General features: G+C 34.2%; 2 protein-coding genes across 6 annotated transcripts in view; both read right to left on the minus strand.

Annotated features, from left to right (window-relative positions):
* LOC111640767 (formin-like protein 14) overlaps positions 1 to 11,263 on the minus strand; it is a 15,929-nt gene extending 4,666 nt beyond the window's left edge. Inside the window, exon 1 of one of the 2 annotated variants that reach the window (XM_023386824.1) lies at positions 10,507 to 10,712. In XM_023386824.1, coding sequence (XP_023242592.1) covers positions 10,507 to 10,538 — 32 coding nt within the window. In that variant the 5' untranslated portion in view covers positions 10,539 to 10,712. Of the gene's footprint in view, positions 1 to 10,506; positions 10,713 to 11,084 lie in introns of those variants that run through there. The other variant, XM_023386823.1, reaches the window with a different exon arrangement.
* The window catches only part of LOC111640766, a 67,839-nt gene that overhangs the window by 28,615 nt on the left and 15,883 nt on the right, over positions 1 to 23,341 (minus strand). For 2 of the 4 annotated variants that reach the window (XM_023386819.1, XM_023386820.1), the window contains exon 2: positions 14,401 to 14,856. In XM_023386819.1, the coding sequence (XP_023242587.1) occupies positions 14,401 to 14,856 (456 nt within the window). Of the gene's footprint in view, positions 1 to 8,799; positions 8,985 to 14,400; positions 14,857 to 23,341 lie in introns of those variants that run through there. The other 2 variants (XM_023386822.1, XM_023386821.1) reach the window with 2 other exon arrangements.

A 23,341-nucleotide genomic window follows, 5' to 3' on the forward strand; every position in this document is an offset into this window, starting at 1 on the left:
CGTCCAATAAATGTGATTGTAACCTTTGTCTAAATTTTTTTTGGGGGTAGGAAGAATTCTACGATACTTACGTTAGGACTTAGAAGAAAAATCTGAGTTTTAACTCAATATTTTAAAAAAATAATTTTAGAAATGTGTGTATATTAACAACAACAAAATGGTGCATTCTTTGTAGCATTCTGCTTAAATCATTTTTATCTAATGAACTTGTCATAAGTGGGATTTTATGAAAATAAAACTTCATTGATTTTTATTTTGTTTTTCCATAAATTGCATGTTTTAGTAGTAATAAATAAATTAAATAATTGATTTAATGTATAAATTAAATTGTGTTAAGTTCTTCGTAACAATTACAACAACACCCGGGGAAAGAATTGTAATTAATCGCACTCTAAGAGAGAACAGACAACTTTTTGCTTGTCAAACTGACATGGAAATGAGGAGTACGTCATAATTCTTTTGCCGTAACATTATACGATAACACGCACTATCTATCTATACATTTCGGGCCACAAAACAACCTTCCAGATGTAAATATAACATTATCGAAATCTTATACAAACACTGGGTGCAAAATCGTTAGGTTGCAACAACGGAGATATCTTGGAAGAACTCTTATAGAAGAAGCATTTGTTTTGCTTATTCTTTTGGCTCTGGAAATTTTGTTGGTTTGTCTCATTTACTTTTATTGAAGGAGCAATAAGAATAGTTCAAATTTACAAATTGATTGAAATTACTACAAGTATAGTTTTGTATGTCTGTGTGATATTGAAAAATGTCTTTGAAGCTACTGGATAAACTTACAATAGAATTATTTACAAGGTATTATATGGCTTACAAAAATGCATGGGTTTGATGTAAAGGTGCTTGATCGACAGATACTTTTGACTTGTCTAGACTGCTGTGCAATACAAAATTGTTAGTTTGTTCTCAGTTGAATTTTGAATTTGAAGTTCAGAAGAGATATGAGAATTAGAATCAGAATTTTCACCGCATCTTTGTGGCTCAGAGCTTCCAATAATAAACGTCCCTTCAAAAATGCAAATGCCTCATCTTTGCAAAGCAACTTTTGAATGGCACTTGGGCATTTTCTTTGTATCTCCAAGCATAAACCACAGTTGTGGAAATTGAGATCTGAACTGATACGAGTTTCGTTTCAGAGAACAGAAATGCAAATAACTCAGAAGAGTGCAGTTTTCTGTAATTGACATCACTTTCAGAATTTTGTTAAGAGTCTCTTTTTCAAAATTTAGTATAAGTTTTATTCTTCTGTTACAATACAACTCCTCAAAGTTGAATTTCGAAAGCATAAAACTTGTGGCTTTTGTAATCAATGTAATTTTCCATTATTCAGATTTATTCTTTTTGCCAATGGGATACAATATTTGAGAAGTTTTCAAATTGTTCCACAAGATCTTTCCTTAGCTTTAATGAGTTAAGAAATCTACACTTTGGTGCAAGACCAATTTATCATTTTGCATCAACCCGGACGTAGCTTTATTCTCATTATACACTGTTTATGCTTAGGATTTTGGTAAACTTTTGACATCTCTGACATTTTTAGATTTCAAAAGCAAGTGTGAGAAACACAACAACAGAAAGATAACCATTTTAAATTCCCCGGCAGAAAACATATGTCATAATTGTAACACCCATATAAATATCTGCATTTTTACTAACTACAGAACTACATTTTTACATGTTCAAATGTATAGTGCTGCATCAAAACTTAATTGTATAATGGCAAGACAATAGTTTCTAGTTCCTGCATTACAGATATGGTATTCAACATCTAGACAATTGCCATTACTCTTAACAATAACTACTAATAGTAACATTATCTATAAACGACACTGGCTTAACCATACGTTTAATTGTGTGAATATACAATGTTTGACATTTTCCTCACACAGTTCACTACTGCAAAGCCTACAACTGATTGTTAACAGCCTATTATAACTATTATAGATAGGTTAAAATATGAAAACAGAAGTAGAAAATAGTAAATACTGCTTCAGTGTGTGGTGTATACACCAGTTTTTTCTGTAGAAAAAATAATGTAAGTGTCTCATCTGATTAGCAGTAGACAGGAGAGAGAGAAGAAACAGGATTAAGATAAACCTGTTTCTATGTTAACTGATAAGTACATTTTATTATTTAATACTGTTGTGACATCTTTTAATTAATGAAGCTAGCACATTGATATTTTCTGTCACACCTCACACAATCATATTTCATTATAATTAATACAAACCCTCAAATACAACGTTTTACAAGTGTATATCGGCCACTCTTTCCTAGTTACAGTACATAAATGTAACATATACTCCCTCTACAACACAAGAAAAGATAGATTTTCGTGTATTTACACGAATAAATCCATAAAAAATAATGACATCAATTTAATAATTTCCTTCGGTTCAATAATTGAACTTATGCTAATTATTAATAACGCTTAGGTATCACGTGCGGAAATATTTTGGTAAGGGGTGAACGACCCGCTCGAGGAAGATCTCAACCTTGACTTTTCTGTCGATGGCACTTCCCAAAAGGAATGTCGGGAGTTTGGCGAAATATTTAATCACACGGCGACACACAATCGCCGTTTTAAAATAGGAACGGCAACCGTTTGACATGGCCACGACGTTAACCCATTAAACCATACCCGAAATGTCAAACGTTCACCAATTCGCGTAACAAACCAATCGTTACGGCGCTTACAACTCGTCCAAATAATACCGCTTACGTAAAACCGCGCGCGCGATCGACGTAACACACGGGATTCGGTGTCATTTCCGGAATCGACAGGTTTAAACAAGCATTAAATGCGCGGATTAATAATTGATCAATTCTCGAAGAGTTTAAACGCGCGTTTTATGTGTATAATGTATATATAGAAATGTGGACAGAACGGTCCTACGACTTTTCCTTCTGGAGCGCTTCCGTATGAACTTTTAACCCAATGGCCTCATCTCGCCCGCAGCGAGAAAAAAAAAAATAATTCGGGACGCCTGTCACGTGACCGGCTGGCTGAGTATTTCGCGGAGAAACTGGCAGAAACGCTGGATTCGAATACCAGTTAATTACAATTAATTGGTGGTAAGAATCGAATTAATTAATAGCATGGCGCCCGAATTCGTTCCCCGTTGCCCATGACCCAATGACCGCCACTAATCCGGGAAAATCAGTTATATATATATATATATATATACACACAATGATGCTTTATTGCATCATTGCACGATTCGCCTTAAGTTGGTCACTCGTTACGATCGTTTTTTTGGGGGGGAGGGAAAATCCGTGATTTTTGAGGGTATATTTACTCCGCCGCTGACGTCATCCATGGATTATCTAAACTCTATTAACGTTTCTCGATGGGTAAACGTTTACTTAGTGTGTTGATATATTAATTTTAAAAAATTTGCTTAAATAAACGCTCACGTACAGTTGGAGCGAGCTCTGACGCTTCGTCTTTCCGATATGCAAATGAGGAAATACGTCCTCATTTGCATATCGAAGCGATGACAAAACTCGTCGGGAAATGGTAAATTACGTCGTAGGATCGTCAATTTATATCGTTTATAACGAATAATGACGTCAGAACAGATTTATATACGGTCGAGGAACTTAAAAAAAAAACGTTAATTTATTCGATAAAAATAGCCACGTTCGCTTAAATCCTACTGCACCTTTTGGGTTTTGTGTGTCTTAAACGTAATAAATTCCTTGGCATTTTTAAAATTTGTATTGTAATTAGACTCTTAGGAGACTAATCTGGTGGATATATATATTTTTTTATTTTTAGATCACGGGTTTAAATACTTTCTCGCCCGCGTTAAGTGGGCTCATAAATTTGTAATGGATCCCGAAGGCATAGAAATTTTCGGGTGAAATTTGTAATGGCGTTCGATTCTTACGTCATACCAACGTAATCGACGATAATTAATTATCCGGACGACGGTTTCTAAAAATAATTTTACCCTTTTTGCCGAATGTCACGTGACGCGCGATACAGAAAGGTAAACTCGCCCTTTTTCCAGAGGTTACGTGACCTTTGCTGACCCGATTTACTGTAAGAATGCGGACCCTCGGTAGTTCTTCCCTAGTGCCTCGGAGGGACGTAACGTTTCCTTTCCTCTCTTCATTTCCTTTCAGATTGTTTTTTGTTTTTTTTTTTTTTTTTAAGATTTAGGAAAGAAATTCTTCCAAATTTCGATCCTTTCTCGAGCAATTGGTGTGTGTGTGTGTTTTTCGGAAAAATATGGAATTTAATTAGTTTTACACCAGTAAATTGTGTTTTTTTCGGGAGACAATTAAATTTGTCGTGACTTAATTCGTGTTTCTTTCAAATTTAATTCCAGTTTTTAATCGCTTTCTATAGTTAATTTTGTTGTTAAATTATTTTATTTTATTGGCTATAACCGAATTAGACGTAAAATTAATTGGTTTCTAGGCTAAATTAGATACCAAATGACAAATTTCCGGCCAAATCAATGGGCTTTTTTTTTTCTTTCGTTTTTCTTTTAATTATCATAAATTTTTTCGGCTAAAACTTAAACGAATCGCTACAAATTGGGTTCGAGCCGCATCAGAAAAAAAAAAAAAAAAAAAAAAATTTCTATAAATATTTAGTTTTGCTTCATAGACACAGAAGATAAGCGACCTTGGCCTAATAACTTCCAGAAGAGGAAAAGAAGAAAGTGTGACATAGAAATATGTCTCTGTCAAGGAAAACAAAGACTTCTAACAGTCAATAAAGGAAGCCGAAATTTTAACTACTTTCTCCTAAAACATAAAAAGAACCAATTATTATTTCAATTATCACCACATGTTCCCCAAAACGAAATAATAATTAAATTTATGAAATTCTTTAAAAAAAAAACGTGTTGACCATCGGCGATGACTAATACAAGTTTTTAAAAAATTTTAAATAATTAAATACAAATCTCTGAACAACGGACATTGGCGGGAACGTAAAAATGGAGTTTGTTTTATCCCTAAATAATTTTCGAATTCGTAATTGTTCGGGATCGATCATAATAACAATTAAGTCGTGATTAAACAAGAAAGATTTTTAATATCAATCAATCAGATCGATTATATATATCAGTCTAAAGTATCGAGTTTTTAAAAAGATGGCGATTTTTTGCCGAGGAAAAGATTTGATTTCATAAGAAAGAAATGTAAAAATTTAAACAATAATCAATCGTATCGAATTTCAGTAAAAATTTCCTTTATGTAGAGTTAATGACGGGTTACTTTGTCCTTGATTTTAACAAGGTGTGTCCGAAATGGTAAAACATACTTTCAATAATAAAAAAAAAATATATATATATATATATATATTATATATTGAGGAGCAAAGTTGAAATAACGTCCTTCGTTTTCGTCCTTGATATCTTACGTATCGCTCTGATAAGTAATGCAACACTACACAATAAGAAACAATAGTTAAGGTGGAGTCTGTCTACGAACAAAATTTATCCTTGCACATTTTTACGATCTCCTCCCACTTATCTTGATTTATTCGATTATTTTTTGAAAAACGGAATTTATAAGAGTCTTTCTCTCTCTCTCTCTCCCTCTCCCCCCTCGTCTTTTAGTAAGTCTTAAATATCGAAAACGGCAATTAAAAATCGAGAGAGCGTAAGAAGAAAAAGGATACTGTTAGTTGTGACCCGGTCAGTAGTAGAGGATGTATAAACACTTCACACATCCTCCTCGCTAGACAGGATATTTATAAGAGAGGTTCCTTTATCCCTTATAATGTACAATAAGGCTCTGTTGAGGAATCTGAATGGTTGCGAAATTTTTAAAAAGTACGCTACTCAGAAAAGATTGAACCTTACCGGTATTCTGGTATACGAAAAACACGGAGGATTTAATGAACGCCTCACTTTTTCGAATGACTCATGTCGAGCGTGTATACCTCTCTCTTGGCATATTTATGACATACTAAAACACCACGATATCGCTTTATATCTTCTACTACACGCTACTGACACGTTGGCGGTTGGCCACTTAATTATTTATCTACGAATTTTTCTTTTTTTTAAAGTTTCGAAAACGTCAAAAAAAGAGAAGATATTTTTGAAAAATATTTACTATTATGCGCAATATTATCATTAAAAATGGACAATGATATCTTTTGATCTTCGGAAAAAAGTCTTCTAAAGATCTCATAACACGCACATACCAACCAAGGCCAAGTAATGGCAAGTGGAACGGCCTTCGTTGTATGACATGTCAGTCTTCTAGAATGATGACGCTTGTCTTACGAGATAAATAGATACCGCTGTTCCGTCAACCACCTGTTCCAAAAATCCTATACGCATGCGTGGGTTTAATGACAATGTTAAGAATTGGAAACGAAGCGCAATACTGTGACAAGTCGGAAATGACAAGGCAAATTAATGTTTTGTGTAGCTTCTAATTTCTTTGGGCGCTTAACTTGAGAGTGTATAAAAAAAAACCGAGATTTTTCGCATAAATTTCTGCAATTCTTTGTACCCAATTAAAAAAAAAAAATTTTTTAAATTAACCAATCAGCTTGTTGCATAATACGGAAGAGAGAAAATTAAAATTTAATAAGCGTTACTCGATATCGTTCGTTTATTCGTCCGTTCCAGAATTAAATCTGTTGCCAGACGGTCCACGTTATACTTTACAATCGATCAGGATTTTCACCCCTTGCAAATTAAACTCAACTATGACTCAACAAGAGAACATATTTTTAGTCAGGACTTTGTAACAGAAACACGATCCGTCCAATGATAGTATCGTTTACAGTTTGACTTAAAAGATTTTTTAAATAAAAATTTCTAAAAGGAAAAAAATTCCCACACAACCTCAAAAACAATAGGTTACTGTTCGTTTTTTTTTTTAAACTCTCTGCTCGCTTTATTGGTTTAAAAAATAGCTCGCTGACAACTATGGGGTCGATAGCCCACCAAGGGGCACTGATGGGGGACAATTAAACAGTAAGGTTGGTGTTTTGACGTATTTTGTACAATAGACAACACTGTGAGGAGTGTGTTACGCAAATTTTATGATGGGATATGTAGAAAATTATGAAAGAAATTTCGTCTTCACGCCTCCTTTCTGTAAACGAGTATACGTTTCATAAATATGGAATAAAGCACATATGTATATAGGGCCTACACCGTTTTAATTAAACAAAAGTGAACAATGAAAGGAGTCCTAATTCACGCACCGTGTGCATTGCTTAACGTGGTTGATGCGCCTACTGGGCACAATGATTTTATTACTAGGGACACTCCCAGGAATAAATTAATCCGCAGAACATCGCTAACATCTTTAAAAAAAGAAAAATAGGTGCAGTTACCTTAAAAAAGGAGGACGCTTTTCCATTTTTAGGTATTTCTCGGAAAAACTTAACTGGAATCGAGTTACAAAACCAGCTTGGATTCGACCAGCGTTTTATATAGTTTAGCAATTTTCTAACCGGTTCTCGGGTAACAAAGGAACTTTATTTGTTTATGCATAAATAACTAATGATCCCTTAATACGATACATTAATAAAATTTTACTTTTAATTTTAAACAAGATACAAATTTTGAAGGTTTTCTTAAAGAGAACATTAAGATTATTCTAAGCTATTCTTTTCGAAATTAGTTTGGAGATTCATAATCCCCCTTTCTCTCCCTCCCAAAATAACTTTAAACATTATTTAATATTTTAAAAAAAATCATCCAGAATAAGATAATTTGTTAGAAACTTAACTTTATATATGCAAATAGGAATTATTCGAGTGACATTCGCATTAAAATCAATTATTCTACTTTAAATTCTTTTTCTGCAAAAATAATTGAAAGTGTAGAAAAAATTCGAAAAATTCTTTCTCCGAGATTAAATTTCGTAGAAATCTGGACAGCTGCCTGATAGATCACCTGCAACTTCCGTGTGCAGATGTTTAAGTTATCACAATTGAAAAAATCATAATTTACGAAGGATCGTTAACGAATAGGCGCAACTTTCGGACGTTGAATATATTTGAAAATTCCGTTTCCATTGGTGAAGAACAGGAAGTTCAAACGGTAGTCGAAAATAAACAAATGGGTTGTACTCAAATGATACCTTATCATATTCAGTTTGCATTATCGGGTGTTGAGTGACATTAATATCCTGTGTTTAGAGCTAGAGAAAAATATTGTGTAAATACTAACTTAGTTTCCTCTCGAGATGTCGTAAATCTTAGTTTATTACGAATAACTTTTTTTTTTTCCATATAAATAATCTTTATGATAACGAATAGCTTATTTTGAGAGTTCGCGCTCTCCATCGCATCGCATATCTACAAAAATTTAAAAATCGTAAATAATTTCATCATTCAAAAGGTAAGAATACTTGTTTCCCACGCGAAACGGAAAAGCAAACAATTTGTTACCGAGAGGGATAATTAGTATTAAGGAGGAACCTTCTTCCTGCCACTTTATTAATGAGGCATTCTGCAGCAGTTGGGGTTTCCGGACCGAAGAATCCCGAATTCCTCAGCTTTATAGGAATGTTTATCAAGTGGAACGCCTTAAGTGGTTTCTGAAGTATTTCTACAAAGTACGTAAAGAATACAGGGATGCAAACTATCTATTATTAGTCAGTTGTCTTATAATAAGACATTCCTCATTTTTTTCATTATATATATATATATATATATTCTGTTCACCTTTACACAAGGATATCTCTTCCCCGAGGAAAAAACCGAAAAACATTCTCTGGTTGTCATGATGACTTAAGGCCTACGGGGTATAAAAAGGTTCATCGCACTAAAACAACACTCACCTACCACTGAGTTATTGTTAGTCGTTAGAACACTGATGAGATTCATCCTTCCACGTCCTCTGTATAGTCCAGTTCCAAGTGTCAACCATCCTTATGAAAACGAACTCGACAAATGTGAGAGAATTTCCCGAAACTCCACCTATTGTACATGACGTCAGGGCAATCAACAACTTTTACCCAATAGAAGTGGCGGTTGAACCCATTTTGCTGCATGGGGAAGAATTAACAGTACATGTTACAGGTTCATAAACTGAATGTCTATCACCAGAAACTATTGTTTCAATTTTTGAATATATACAATTTTATAAAATAATCTTTTCTTGTAAAAAAAAAATAAATAAATAAATATTTCTTGCTCGAGCGGGTGAGAGGAGAATGGCATTCTAGTAAAAGGGATCACTAATACACAAATAGACCAAGGGACTAGTAAAGAACTAAAGTTATTCGGGAAAACAACTTTTGACCTGTGAAAAATGAGTACAACTATATCACCCAATTCAAAATTTTCTGAACTTTTTCCTCGCCTTCTGAGAGTCTAGATCATACATCAGGATCGGACAGGTGAACTAAAGAATGTGAGGCCGTGCACTTGTACAGAGATGACCTAGAAGAAAACCGGGTACAGATAGTAGTAAAGAATGAAATCTTTCATCAAAAAGTGGCCCCCTTCTCAATTGTATAATTAACAATATCCAGGGATGTGCTCGGATATATTAAAACAAAAAGAAAGAAAGAAAGAAACAGGGACGATTAACGTAATCCAATCCTTATGCAGAGATCGACCAGTAAAAAAAAAAAAAAATTGCAATGTGGAGCAAGGTCGAGTGTAACCGGTAAGGCGCGCTCCTGAGACCATCCACCCAAAACTTAACTCCTTTCAAAAGGCCAAAGAACCTGTTTACTTAACTTCATCCTGTAATGTCCGAAACCTATACGGATGACCATAAAACGGAAGTGGCGTCATTCCGTTGTTTGTTAACCCGATGGCCTTTATCTGCAGGCAATTAAAACGAGAACCTTAAAGTCTGTCAATGGATCTGAAACTGAATAAATATTCTTCGGAGGAGAACTTTTTTTTCCGTTCGTTTTAAGGTCGCGGCCACTATAAAGAAACGGTTAATTGCAATTATGAGAGTTTAATTAAGATGCGATCTTGAATCGTTATAATGATTAAAACTGGAATTTGTATCCTCGTGTTCCATATCTATCCTACTACATTATTCAAAAAATAAAACAGGAAGGCAGATTTCTAATACATTACAGAGTGGAATTCCAGAATTAAATCAGTTGCTTTGTGTTCCCAAAAACAAGATCAGTAGAGATCTTGTTATTCTAGATCCATTTCTAACTTATATTCCAGAATTTTTGGTATTTACCCTAAATAGTTTTGACATCCGAGTTCAACAAGATAAATATTTTTTAAGGAATGTTTTGTGATTGTCTTTTCAATTATGCAATTTATGTCTAGAAATGAATTTAACTATTGTATTCTAGACTTTCGAGATGAAGTTTACAGCTATTAAATATAACAGTTTAAACAATTAATAATGGACTCGTCCAACACGTAACTATCCTTTACGTTAATAACCGGCTCTCCCTATTGAGCGCAACATAACTGTGAAAGGTAATGGAGCAGGAATCCCGAATACATTAACAGAATTAACGATAACTAAATGCGTAGTCGAATCATATTTAGAAATGACTTACTTCCCGACGGATATTGGTGCGACCGGAATCATTTTACGTCACAAATTTGTCTAGAACGAACATGAACTAAAACTATGAGATGATGTGCGGAAGTGGTTGCTTTTCACTTCAACACGAAATTAGGTCGTGAAGGAGAATTCCGGTTTGGTAATTTAAAAAAGGAAAGAAAGAAAAGAAAAAAGTAGTAGAACCGATTTATAACGTTCTTTGCTAACTTACGATGTTTAAATGCGAGGAAGAAATTAAAAGAGAGGAAAAAAAAAAACGATACATTTTTTGAGAAATGACGCTCTTCTTTGGATAAACAGAATCGTAAAAACTTTCTGGCATCGTTTCGATTTATATTTTTAGAACTCAACTGAAATAACTAACCTAAGGAAATTTTTAACCTTTTTTTTAAACATTTAATTACTGAATAGCAGTCGTAATGCCGTTAACAAATCGCCCCGAGTGTTTCGATGACGAAAACAATACTCCCTTTTTTTGCCGTATAGTCTGCCTTTATGACGTCACAAAGTGTGCGCAATTTGCGGCAGCGATTAAATATTAATGTTAATAAGTAAACTGGAGAATCTCACCTGAATAGAGAGAGTTTTTCTGTGTAGAGTAGAGGCATTGTCACTGTCAGCGACGTTCTGAACGTCCTTGCAGTTGGACAGGTGCGGGTTTCGGCATTACACGAACAGGATTTTAAGAATCCTTGGAGCATGCTCTGTCTACTCCTTCCGGTCAACCGAAGTTTTGGTCGGACCAATGATTTAACGATCTACCTCTCGTACGACCTGGATGTTTCGCTTTGCAGTTTTTAAAGCAAAATTTATTTTTATTTTTTTTTATTTTTATAATATATATAAAAAATTTTTTTTTTTTTTTTTTTAAAATTTTTTTAAAAATTTTAAACAGTAAAATTTTAGAAGATAAGAGTCTAATGACCCTTGTTTAGACTACATTATAGGACATTTGTCAACTGTCAGAAAACTTGAGAAAGAATGACAAGTATTGTGCTCAACTTCACCCTTGGCGACGAAAAAAACTAGGCTGCTTTAGAATTATTGTCCGGCTGCTAGGGGCGTGGTTCTCCTGACCTCAGATCCGTGTTTAAAGACAAGCATCCTTGGAATTTCAGACTCCAATTCTGTGATTTATACAATACATTCAAAACAGAAAGATTAGTTATATGAAAAAGCATACAGAGAAGTTCTTTTGGTATACAATTCCGCATGTAAAACACTCCCGTGGAGAAACTAGATCGTCGAGAGAGCATTTTTATGCTATTACTCAGACATCTTAATATGCTAGGCATACAGCGATATCGGGTTCGACACCTCCACCCACCATTCTATCTCTCGCAGGTGCTTAGAACTTTGCAATAGTCATTTGACAAATCTTTTTTTTTTTCGGGATTAATCGGTTTGAATTTTACATTAAAAAACAGATATTAGATATAATATATATGAATTCTAGATATAACAAGTTGATATAGTTGCCACCCATGTAGAAATCATTAAATTTCGCTCAGTATGGAATCTTATACGTGCACCTCATTTCACGCTAGGATGGGAATATTTCTATCGCCTTTACTGAATTTTTTCTATCGTGTTTAATTGGAATTCCAGTAGATAAGGAGATTCCTAGCTTAAAATAGATTTTTTAACTAGTGGCAATCATAAATCCCTGTAAATCTTCAGAGAAAAAAATATATATATATATATTAACTGTAAGTTATGAAATCTGATACGAATTATCATCTTAGATAAACGAATTTAAAAATTCTTTCACATATATCATAAAATAGATCATAGAATACCCGGAATTTAATCGAAATATTAAACAAAATAACTCAAGATTACGTCTTAAATAACCCTCATCAGTCATCGATAAATCTGTAAACGTATCATAATAGTTACACAGAAATACTTTTTTAAACAAAACAAAACAGTAAAAAAGTCATGTTTATCGCCGAAGTGACGTAGAAAATCCTTATAACTTCATAAAGAATCTAAGACCTTCGAATGGCGGAAGAAACATATTGATAAATACATATCGATGATTGATATTTTCAAGTTACTCTACAGGAGTACTTCACATGATATCGTGTTGCATTTTAAAGCATCTTATGTAAGTTGCCTTAAAAGAAAACAATCTATTATATTGTTTTTCTCACTTTAATTAAAAATAAAATGCGTGAAATTTTAAAATTAACTTAACATAAAAGGCATATTATTATGAATTGTAAGAAAAGAGTTCACGATAAATGGTACAACGATCAAACTAAAGAATACGGTTATGGCTGATAAAAATGAAAACGTCCTAGAAATGTTTATGATGTCAGTCTTTTTTTTTTTATAAACCTTTACTCATAATTAATATTTATGCAAGTAAATTCTGGTTTAGAAAATCTTAAAAGAAATTATACAAAAAAAAACACTTTTTTGAATAGTTTTCTCTAAATAAAAACCTGAATTTTCATCGTGAGTCTGCCTCTACAAACTTTGGTGTCAACGTCTCATTCATTACGTCATGGACGGCCTTTAGACTTTTGGATGATTCGGAAATTCAGTCTAGCAGAATGAGATTCTGAAAATTCTTTGATTTACCGTTCGAATCATATTACTGTATTTTTACTAAATTCTATACAGTGTCAGATTTACGGTAATGTTTTTGGAAATTATAGGAGAGATGAATAACGTCACACTAGTTCTTTTGAAAAGGGGGAAAACGCTCCACGATTGGCAATAAAAATGGCTTTCGTAAATTATTCGTTATGTATTAAGCCTACAAATAACACGGAGGAGTAACCAGCTGGTTTTCGAGCTTACTGTTTTGTAGTCAAAAAGTGGTATGGTGCATGCTACACACACTAACTACAGTATTCCTATGTTATGACTCATTGACTCACCACCTGCAGGTCGTTACCGTGGAGTTAATGAAGGAAAGTAAAACTATTTTAAACAGTCAGGCTGTTTTTAAGAACCCAATCAACTCCCGCCGATCTATACTACCTTCTCTTCATTCTTCTTCGAATAAAAATAGTTTTTTAAAATATATTATTACTCCTACGGATTAAATTCGGTAAACTGCAGAGTTTGTCCAAAATTATAAGTGTTGAAGATCATTTGTCTTTATTTACCTACCGTGGCCTCACGAAAAATGCATTTAATGAGAAATGCCTATCACAAGAATTGACTCCTGTCAGATATCCGACACTTTGACCCTGAAGTTGGCGCCGTGCTTGTCCGGATTTCGACTCCGCGCTCGTCTTTCCTGCTAGAAAGATGTGTTGAGGGTTTAGATAATCCTCCTCCCTGTCGGTCCCGGAACATCGAAACTCATCTGACTAAATATGGTCATTTAGAAAATCCTGCAACTCTCCCCTCTTTCCCCTCGTAATAAAGCCGTCCCTGCTTCTAGCTGGTGTAAACTACCCTACACTAATTAGAATCGAGATAAATATCCGATACTTAGTAACAGGAGCCACGTCAATGCGGCTACTATATAAGTTGCATCCTTGCAACTATCGACAATAAGTATTCAGAGTGAATTTATAAGACATTTCTAAAACATTAACAGGAGTCGACCATTATTTTCTCCTCTACTCAGATAAAACTTTCTACTCAGGAAAGGCTGGGATAAATCCTGAGGTAAAGAGTGATAACCTTGCTCATGTTGTCTCGCGTCGCGTGACAGCATGCGTAAGAGGCGTGTCAGAGGTCAAAGGTGACGGAGGGAGGAAAAAATCCGGTTGTCGACGATGGGGTCCAAGCCGATATATCACCTGGCTGAGATCTGACGCCACTGGGGTCAAAAGGGGTCGAGCGTCGCTCTCCATCAGAACAAAAACATTTCTGAAGTCACCGATCGAAAAATAAAAAAAACATTAAAAATCCTGCTTACGTTTGTGATTGACGATTCCTATCGTTAGCAAGGATCGACTGGCTCGTCCATTCGATGCTACCGTAGTCTTGATCACCCTGAGCGCTCGTCTCGTAACCAGAATCTTTTGTGAGTTTGCGTGCAGTTCTATTGTGTCTTTGGCTTCCATTTTTGACAGCTGCCATATCGAACAGCTTCTTTGCAACTTCCCATTCGTTGGCGTCACCGCTATCTGTATACGAACGTGACTGCTTGCGCCCGAACGTCCGAGATTGATCTCCCGTTACATCGCCAATAGGATTAGAAGAGAAACTCTTTCTTTCTCTCGTAAGGTTTCGTTGAGAGCTCCAGTGGCGATGAAGTCGACTGGACTTTGCTTCCTTGTTACTAGATTTGGACTTTCTAAAGCTCTGCCTCAGAGACGTAGCCTTTTGCCATAAATTTGAACTTTCTTTCTCTTTATGTTCATTGGAGTTCCTGTAAAAAATAAAAAACATTATTTAATATAATCCAAATTCGGTAGTGAGTTGTTAAATATTAAACACGACGGCAAAAATTATAGTTTCGAGTGATTGCAACACGATTTAATGAATCGTTATTAAAGGCAATTGAAAGTAAACAACCGTATTAATGTTCGACCTAGTTTCCATACAAAGCTGAAATTATCGCTGTATCAAGGATAACTTATCTTTAAAAATTCCTAGTTTCTAATCATTATTGACATTAGTTATTTTATCAACTTGTAATTATTGTGTAGAACTTACTCTAGGCAATTCTTTGTCTTGGAAATGAAGTTAAACAGAGATACATTTCATACTTGATGATTAATTTAGTTAAGTGGAACATTTTCAAATATTTTCATAATCACATATATATATCAACTCCAAATAAGATTTGATTTAGTAACATTACTTTTTCAAGGAGAATAATACAATATTAATATAATTGTAGGAACCTACTTTATAAAATATTTAACTTAATTCCACTTTAATTTCATGTGATTAAAAGAGAGATTTTTGATAATTTCTTTATAATATTTAAAACTGGAAATATCAAATTGTTAAGAAAATAAATAGCTTCTTTGTGATCGGTATTTAAAGCGCTATTCACTCACCTTGAGGAAACACGCTCTGAAAAGGAAGAATGGACTAGTTCTATAACGAAACAAATTTGGTATTTCCAATCGACAATTTAGTTGTAGATTAGGAAATTCCAACTGATGAAGATTGTTCTTTCAGAAAAGACTTGGTTAAAAATATTTTCGGTCGATTACCTTGTGGAAAAATGATCCGGTATTCAGTAGATCATTTGGGAGTAGTTCTTGGCGCTCGACAAAGAACCAACCATACACGGGCCTCACAATAGCACATACATTATATTTGTTGTTGGATTTACTTCAAATAGTTTATTAGGAAATAGAAAAGTTGCTGTCAATCTTTATCTCGTTTATCTTATAATTAGATAAGAACTTAATTTAAATGTACATTTTCATTTTTAACTTATTCTTTAGACGAGGAAAAATTTCGAATATATAAAAACAATATTATTAATTTAACAGAATTTTACTCATTGTATTCGGTAAAAAATCATTTATAAGCTTTGAAATTTTATTTTAAAAAACTTATCAGTTGATCAGACTATTCGGTTTAATCGGTATTTAATTATTAAAATTCAAGAGATGGAATCGCGTAGAGAAGCCTAGGAAATCTTTTATACAATAGGAGGAGGAGATTGTCGTGCGTTTACGATTTTAATGAGGCCTCATCGCATTACACCTGGTCCCAAAACTGATTAGTTATAGGTGGGTCTTCCAATGATAAGTCGGTAAAGGCATTATTCTTTGTTATCTGAAATTTGTTTAGCTTTAGCCAATCTCTTTTTTCCCTACATTCCAATTCCCCGTTGTCCAGCAGATTGTTAGCAATCCAGTCAAACCGTTCTCTATCTAAGCTATCAGTAAACAAAGCAAGGCACGTGAATGTAACGCCCCAAACGCCAGATGTCCCACTGTGCCCTTAGGCAAAGGTAGTTTGGTTCCAAGTGCCTCCAATCCCGGTATGCCGGGTATGTGAAGAGGCCCACTAGTCTATCGAGTGTTTGTCAAACAACGACACCTTGCGACCAGACAGCGAATTAGAGGGCTGATGCCAAGGTCGTCTAAGTTAACAACCATCTGCCGTATTTTCTATTTTATGGTCTACGCCGGACCATACGATTAAATCTACAGACTTTCTACTCTCCAATCTAATCGTTTAAAACCCTCTATAAAGTGATTAATAATTAAGAATTAACTTTTTTTAAGGTTGTAATTTACTTTAATATCGAATATACTATATATAATTTTCACGATTCTTATTCTTTTCTTTATTGGATCCTATGGCATTTTGCATGCCTAGCATACCTGGAGCTTAACTTTTACTATGAAAAATAGCATCCGGATAACAATAAGGGATTATTGGATAGCTGCCCTTTGCCATACTGTGTCACAGATGCCATTAACTTAAGCTCCATAAATACACTAAAGGGACATTACGAGTCATCACCTTTAAAAAAAGATTATATCCTGATTGCGTTTTGCTTTAAAAAATGGTATTTATCACCATTCTTTACGCAACCTCGCCATTGTGAGATTCTTTAGTGGGCTTTACAACGTTCTACCAAACGAATTGAGGGATAAAAATCCTAAATTCCAAAGTTAGTAGGGATCACCTGTACAACAGTACAATGTAATTTCACATTTTCAAAGCAAACATATAAAGATAGCGTATATTGTTATGTTTCGCAATGCGACTCCGGAGTTCAAATATCTGTAAATTGTCACAGGATACATGCCTGCATTAAATAAGATAGAGTAAGGAAGCGAATAACAACCATTCATCTTACATCATTCTTTTGCAGATTTTGCCTCAAGATATTATTACGAATGAATGATACCAGTTGACCTCTTATGCGTGCTATGTTTGTACTTAATCATAATATTTATGTATCCTACAATACAATGCACTGATATATACATCAGACTCAAATAAAAAAAACAAAAGGAAATTTTATTAACCTTTCATGTTTAAACTTCTTTTAATGAATAATTATATGATTATATGAACAAACTCATTATGACTTTATTTATAATGACTTACTGAAAACATTCTCGTAAATATCAGAAAGTAATGGATTAATTATCGAGTTTGAAAAAAATTGTATACGGATATAATATGGAGACAATCGAACATGAAAACCTTAATGCTTAGATTCTTAGTATCAATTTGTAAGTCATAAAGAACACAATTTATGCCCGACATTTTAAAACGTGTAAGCTTCTATTCTACTTCTATACAATGAGGACATTCCTTCTCGGCAGGGTCACTGTCAACCATAGCAAATTTTATGAGTTTAGGTCATTGAGATCCTTTCTCAAAATAAAGAATTTTAAAAATGAAACGATACCTCAAAGGTATAAAGCTTAAAGAAATGCATACCACCCGTTCGGGGTACGTTGCCTGAAGTCAACTATCGGCCTTGTCCTGTCTCTTATTTGTCACAGGGAAACCTCGTACAAAGGGCGCTTTCACTGCATCCCCGACCTTGGCACCCAATGGGGCTGAAACTATCAAGGTCGGGATTCTTCTTCCGCTTTGAACTACCTTTAGAATGGTTTTGTTTGCCGAATAAAATTAAAATAAATTTCATCTCGTTTGTTAATTTTTCATTTTTTTTTCTTTTTAAATCTAGTTTCTTTAAACGAATTGTGATGAAAAAATAAAAAGTTCGTTTCCCTTTTATGGCAGCGATCCAAAAATTTATAGCCAGGTGCGCTGTTTGGTTATCTCAGGTGTGTGTTATCATCCCGGTCGATCGTTATACATAATTTTAATCGTAACAGATACAAAGAACGATTCTTATATAGCTTTCATAGAAACATATGCAAGGAAAATTTACAATGTAACGCAATTCCATTTGCTATTTAAATGTCATATTTAAAAAATATCGTGTGAAGGATTATGTAAATTAATACCTGGATTGTTTTCTAAAGCAGTAAATGTTTACACAAAAAGTGCTCTCGTCACGCTACACCAAAGTCGAGATGATGTTCGGCGCCAAAAAGACGTCACCAAAAAGGGGACGATACTAAACGGAAACACATCGCTCAGAGAAACACCTGTGGCTATATATAATTATCTGGGGTCTGTTAGGGGCAGGCGGTCTCCTAAAACTAAGTCCCAATCATCATTTAACGTAATAAACATAAAAAATTATCTCTTCTCTAATTAAACTGGGGCGCAGGATCTTTTGAAAAAGCTCCTTACAAAGAGGTGCCTGGAATTCTCTACAAGTCAAGTTTATGATAATTACCAGAGGAGTCTTTCCATTATGGGATCGGGTCACACCTGAATTAACTTCAACAGGATAAATGTGTAATAAAATATAACTTACCGGTAAGATCCATACCAGTCTGATGATGGGCACCCTAAATATGAGGCAATCTCAGCCAACGAGAAACCCTCATGTGGACTGTTCCCACTCGGTTGAGGGGTGAATTAAACAGGAATGAAAATGGAAGAAGGGGATATTTGAATGTTCATCCTTTGTTTTGACAGGTAGTGGGAGATTTTAAGCACCCAAAAAAAAAAAAAACGAGTTTAGAACGTAATCTCTTGGATTTTATTCTTTAACACTTCAATTTTATCGCGATTAATTTTATATATTGTAAAGTAATAAAAGCGAGTTTCACCTTCAACATACGACATAGAATAACGCATTAAGAAGGCTTTTAAAAGCCGAAGCAATGGAGCAAAAATAGAGTAAATGCTCCTGATTACAGCGAGTCTTGTTAAAATTACAACTGTAAAAGCGTTTCTAGGCCCTAAATTTAAGTTCCTCTACTAAAAATACTTTCGTGTACGAAAAGTAATGCACCCGTGATGATGGGTATATTACTTTTCTTACATAAAAACCCGTTTTATTGACAAGTTACATAATCAGGCAGTAGTGGTGCTTGAAGGAATAATTTCCCTCTTATCTATTCGGAGGACATAACTCCAACACTAAATGGGATTCAGCGAAAACAAAAACGTCCCCACGCGTGGCAGAACTGAGTACCATCTGGTGTTGAAATTCTTTTCTATATTCCATATTTAAATATTTAATCTGTGAAATTTTATATTTTTATCTTATTTCAGATGCATTCGAATATCTTTATTCGGGCGAATGGATGTAATTTGAAACGTCCAGCAGAAGGCGTTGCTAAGACAGGAACGACCTCAATGGAATGCAGTCCATTGCCATGTGTTTAGTAGGCTATAGACTCCATGCTGGTCACTACGATAAAAATAGATCTTGAAAATTCCGTTGCAAGAATCATAATAGATTCTGAAACTATCCCTATCAAGTGATTTTACATAAAAATATATTACAGTTTCTGGAAACGCCCAAATACCATAATCTATCTTTTAATCTACACCTGGAACCAAGCCTTAAAAATCTTCTTTCCAGGTGTATAATAAAATGCTTAAACGATTATGTGCCCGTATATAATGAAAACTACTTAAACTTATTATAAAAAAATTTACAGTTGAAGGTCTTTTCTATGCAAAAAAGATCTACTTATACAATTAATATATAAACATAGACATATGATTTTAAGAAAAATAAGTTTTCGGTTCGAATTTCATAATGGAACCCTACGCTAAAAATATCTAAAGCGATTAAATCAACAAACGGCAACGATGCGGTGTAATTTGCATAACATCTCTGTTCACTAGAAAAAACCGAAATAATTGACTCATACATTCACAATTCAGACAGTTATGTTAATGTATACAGTTGGGATTTATCCAGAATTATTATTTCTGGCGTAGGAGTATCCGGACCGGTCCGAACAACCCTTCGACCTTCCACATCCCTACATTAAACCAGTTTCGGTCAGGTTATCTATTCTCACTTAATTTCCAGGAAATAAATCAAACATAATTTCATTTATACAAAAGAATATAAATGAACTAAAATTTGTTTCTAGTTTTAATTCGGTTTTTAGGACTAAATAAAAGTAACAATGATATCACCTCTTTAACTCGCAACTCGTTTCGAGCAACCGAAGCAACAGACACCTTCAAAGAACTGTATCTTATTTAAGATTCCACTCTCCTAAGTGTGTTTACTTTATGTCTTATTTACTCAAGGAAGCTTTAAAAGTACCAAAAACTATTTATTCATTCAAAGAGGTGTTGTAGTGCACTTTAAATTTTCGATGAGCAAGGGATGTTGATGCTTCCTTACAAGCCACTTAACACATAAGGCAAAGTTCCTCTTTGTCTGGCTTTAGATATAATATATTAAACGATAACAAGGCAGATTTTTAATAAACCAAGATGTAATTTACGAGAAAGTTCCTGATCGGATTCAATTAATAACTTCATAAAAACTGATAGATACTTTTACTAGCCGGACCTCCTACAAGTGAACGACCTGTACGAATCAAAGGTCAGTCTGACAAGACTTCAAAATCCTGTTCTTTTTAGTGATTTACGTCTTAACACGGAGAAAGGTTAAGACATCTAACAGCTGTTTATAAACAATTAATGTCGTCAAAGACGTCCTGTGCATTCGATTGATTTACGATGTAGCCCAACTCCTCGTCAAGAATCTTAAATCTGGAACTATCATAAATCATGTTAAAGCAATATCAATCGAAGATACTTATTTTGCCAATCTTGTGCAAAAAAGAAGTTTAAGATATTTTTCTAAGAACGAGAGAATTACAAGACAAATGGAACTTGTAATTCCTGGAAAGGCAACGAACTGAAGACGACTTTTCTGAAAGAGTACACAACTCGGATTTCGCGTGTTTTTAAATCTACATTTATCACGTAAATCGTGAATACTATACAAAAGTCAACAAAGTGAAGTTCTCAAAGGGTCTATTGTCCTATTTTCAACAGAGGGAGTGTGATTTACAATTGTTTCCTCATCATTTCGTGTTATGGTAATCAAGTACAAACGAGGGGCATCTCCAAAATTCCGTTCCGCGAATGTTTACGAGTTTGGGTAAGCGGATCACGTGTTGAAAGGCTCCACCCAACTATCCATACGGGACACGCGTGTGCCACGTGTAGCAAGTAGATTCGATGTGGGATGTTTTATACCCACGATAAGGGATTTCCCCCTAAATTATTTAATTCCCCACGCATTAAAAAAACTCGCCAACATTTTTTTCTATTACTTGGAAGTATTTTAGCGTTTGTATAGAAGGGCACTAATGATAGTTTTCTTTCTACCCATATACCACTTTCAAACGAACACACGGACATTAGTATTGATGCCTTCTATTGTCTGTTGAGTTCCCTGAAGGGCTGAAAACCGAACCGGCGTCGCATAGACTATGACGTAACTAAATTCCACATCTCTGCTCTTAAGTGGGAAAGAATTTTTTCCCCATGAATTCCATCGAAACCTGGCGTCAGATAATCCCCTGTTTAGTTTACTTTCTGAGAAGCTGAAGCAAAGTTTTTGTCTACGTTTGGAAAGAATCGAAACATCTTTCATTATAGCTTTTAGTCGTTTCTAATTGCCTTTGTAATTATACTGCAGCGATCATAGTCTGAGTAGTTACGTGACAAATTAAGGAGTAGATGTCTGCAATGATAAGATGCCACTCTTCTAACTTTCTATTTTTATAAAGAAAACTTTAAAAATACACTCGAGTGGTTACGTGACTCTCTGCAACTACTTATAATTTGCAACTATTTCAATTCTGAAATTCGAATTGCAAGCTACTAAATTAGGCTAAACCACGTTAATTATATTCGAATAAATGGAAACTACGAAATGGGCGATAAACAAAAGAAATAGCAAAAATTCTTCTCTTCTGTTAAAAGTATAATTTATGGTGTCATTTATATATAAAAACCTTGCATCACTACAAGGAATTTTCCTTATTGTAGCTGTATTTTTCCTCTGATCGTGCAATAAATTTTTCTAAATGTATCTCACAAGTTACTAAATACGTATAATTAATATTTATGACTAGAAAATTATCGACAGTTTTGTCGTTTCAAAATGACGAATTTATTAATATACTTTAATGAAATAATAATGAATTTTATTAACAGATGTCGCTACAGGTTCGGAAGGAGTAGAACTATATTATATGCTTGGGGGGACCTTTGGTTTAGACTTTATGCCACCGTTTCCAATATAAAGATATGGAAAGTTGTCATGCGAGCTTCTAAACTACGAAATTTCGGCAGAGTTTTTCCTATTAAAATACTCGTTTTTTATAATCACAATAGGCTTTTTTCGACTAATTAGGCCAACTTGTAATTTTCTTATTTATCCTACTTTTTATAATGTTATCAATTTCTCATCAGTATCTAAATATAAAAATATATAATTAATTTAGTACAAACGTAAAGGAAATCTCGTACGAGAATAATTATTTTAGGTTGAAATTTGGCAAAATTTTCCAAAATTAAAGACCCATTCAACATCACGTGAGCCAGAAATCATTAAATGCAGGGCGGGCCACTTTCGTCTTCACGAAAGCATCATTTAACCCAAATCAATCTGGAAAAGTGCTGAAGGGGTTGAAGCGTGTATCCCGACACCAATCACGTGACTCCCTCTTAGGTCACACGTGAGTCGGGTCAAGGAGCAACGATCCAGGGTTTTATTGCCCGAATAAAATTTTAACCATTACATGTATAATTTTAATACGAAAAACAAAAGAAAAGAAAATATGTAGAACTGTGCAATTTTTAGAAATTATAAAATGCGGAAGTATCGGTATTAAACACGTCATAAACAAACATCACGTAAATTTTATTGTCGAAAAATATGAAGGGAAAAAATAAATAATAATAATAATAATGATATTCCGTGTTCTAAGAGTTGAGATTTTTGTTTATAACATCGTTGCTGTACGGAATGCAATGATTAAGTAATACCATCAGCCATTCAACTCCCACCG

The sequence above is a fragment of the Centruroides sculpturatus genome, unplaced genomic scaffold (genome assembly GCF_000671375.1).
Source record: "Centruroides sculpturatus isolate CEXI.00-Female unplaced genomic scaffold, Cexi_2.0 scaffold1511, whole genome shotgun sequence".
In the NCBI taxonomy this organism is placed as follows: domain Eukaryota; kingdom Metazoa; phylum Arthropoda; class Arachnida; order Scorpiones; family Buthidae; genus Centruroides; species Centruroides sculpturatus.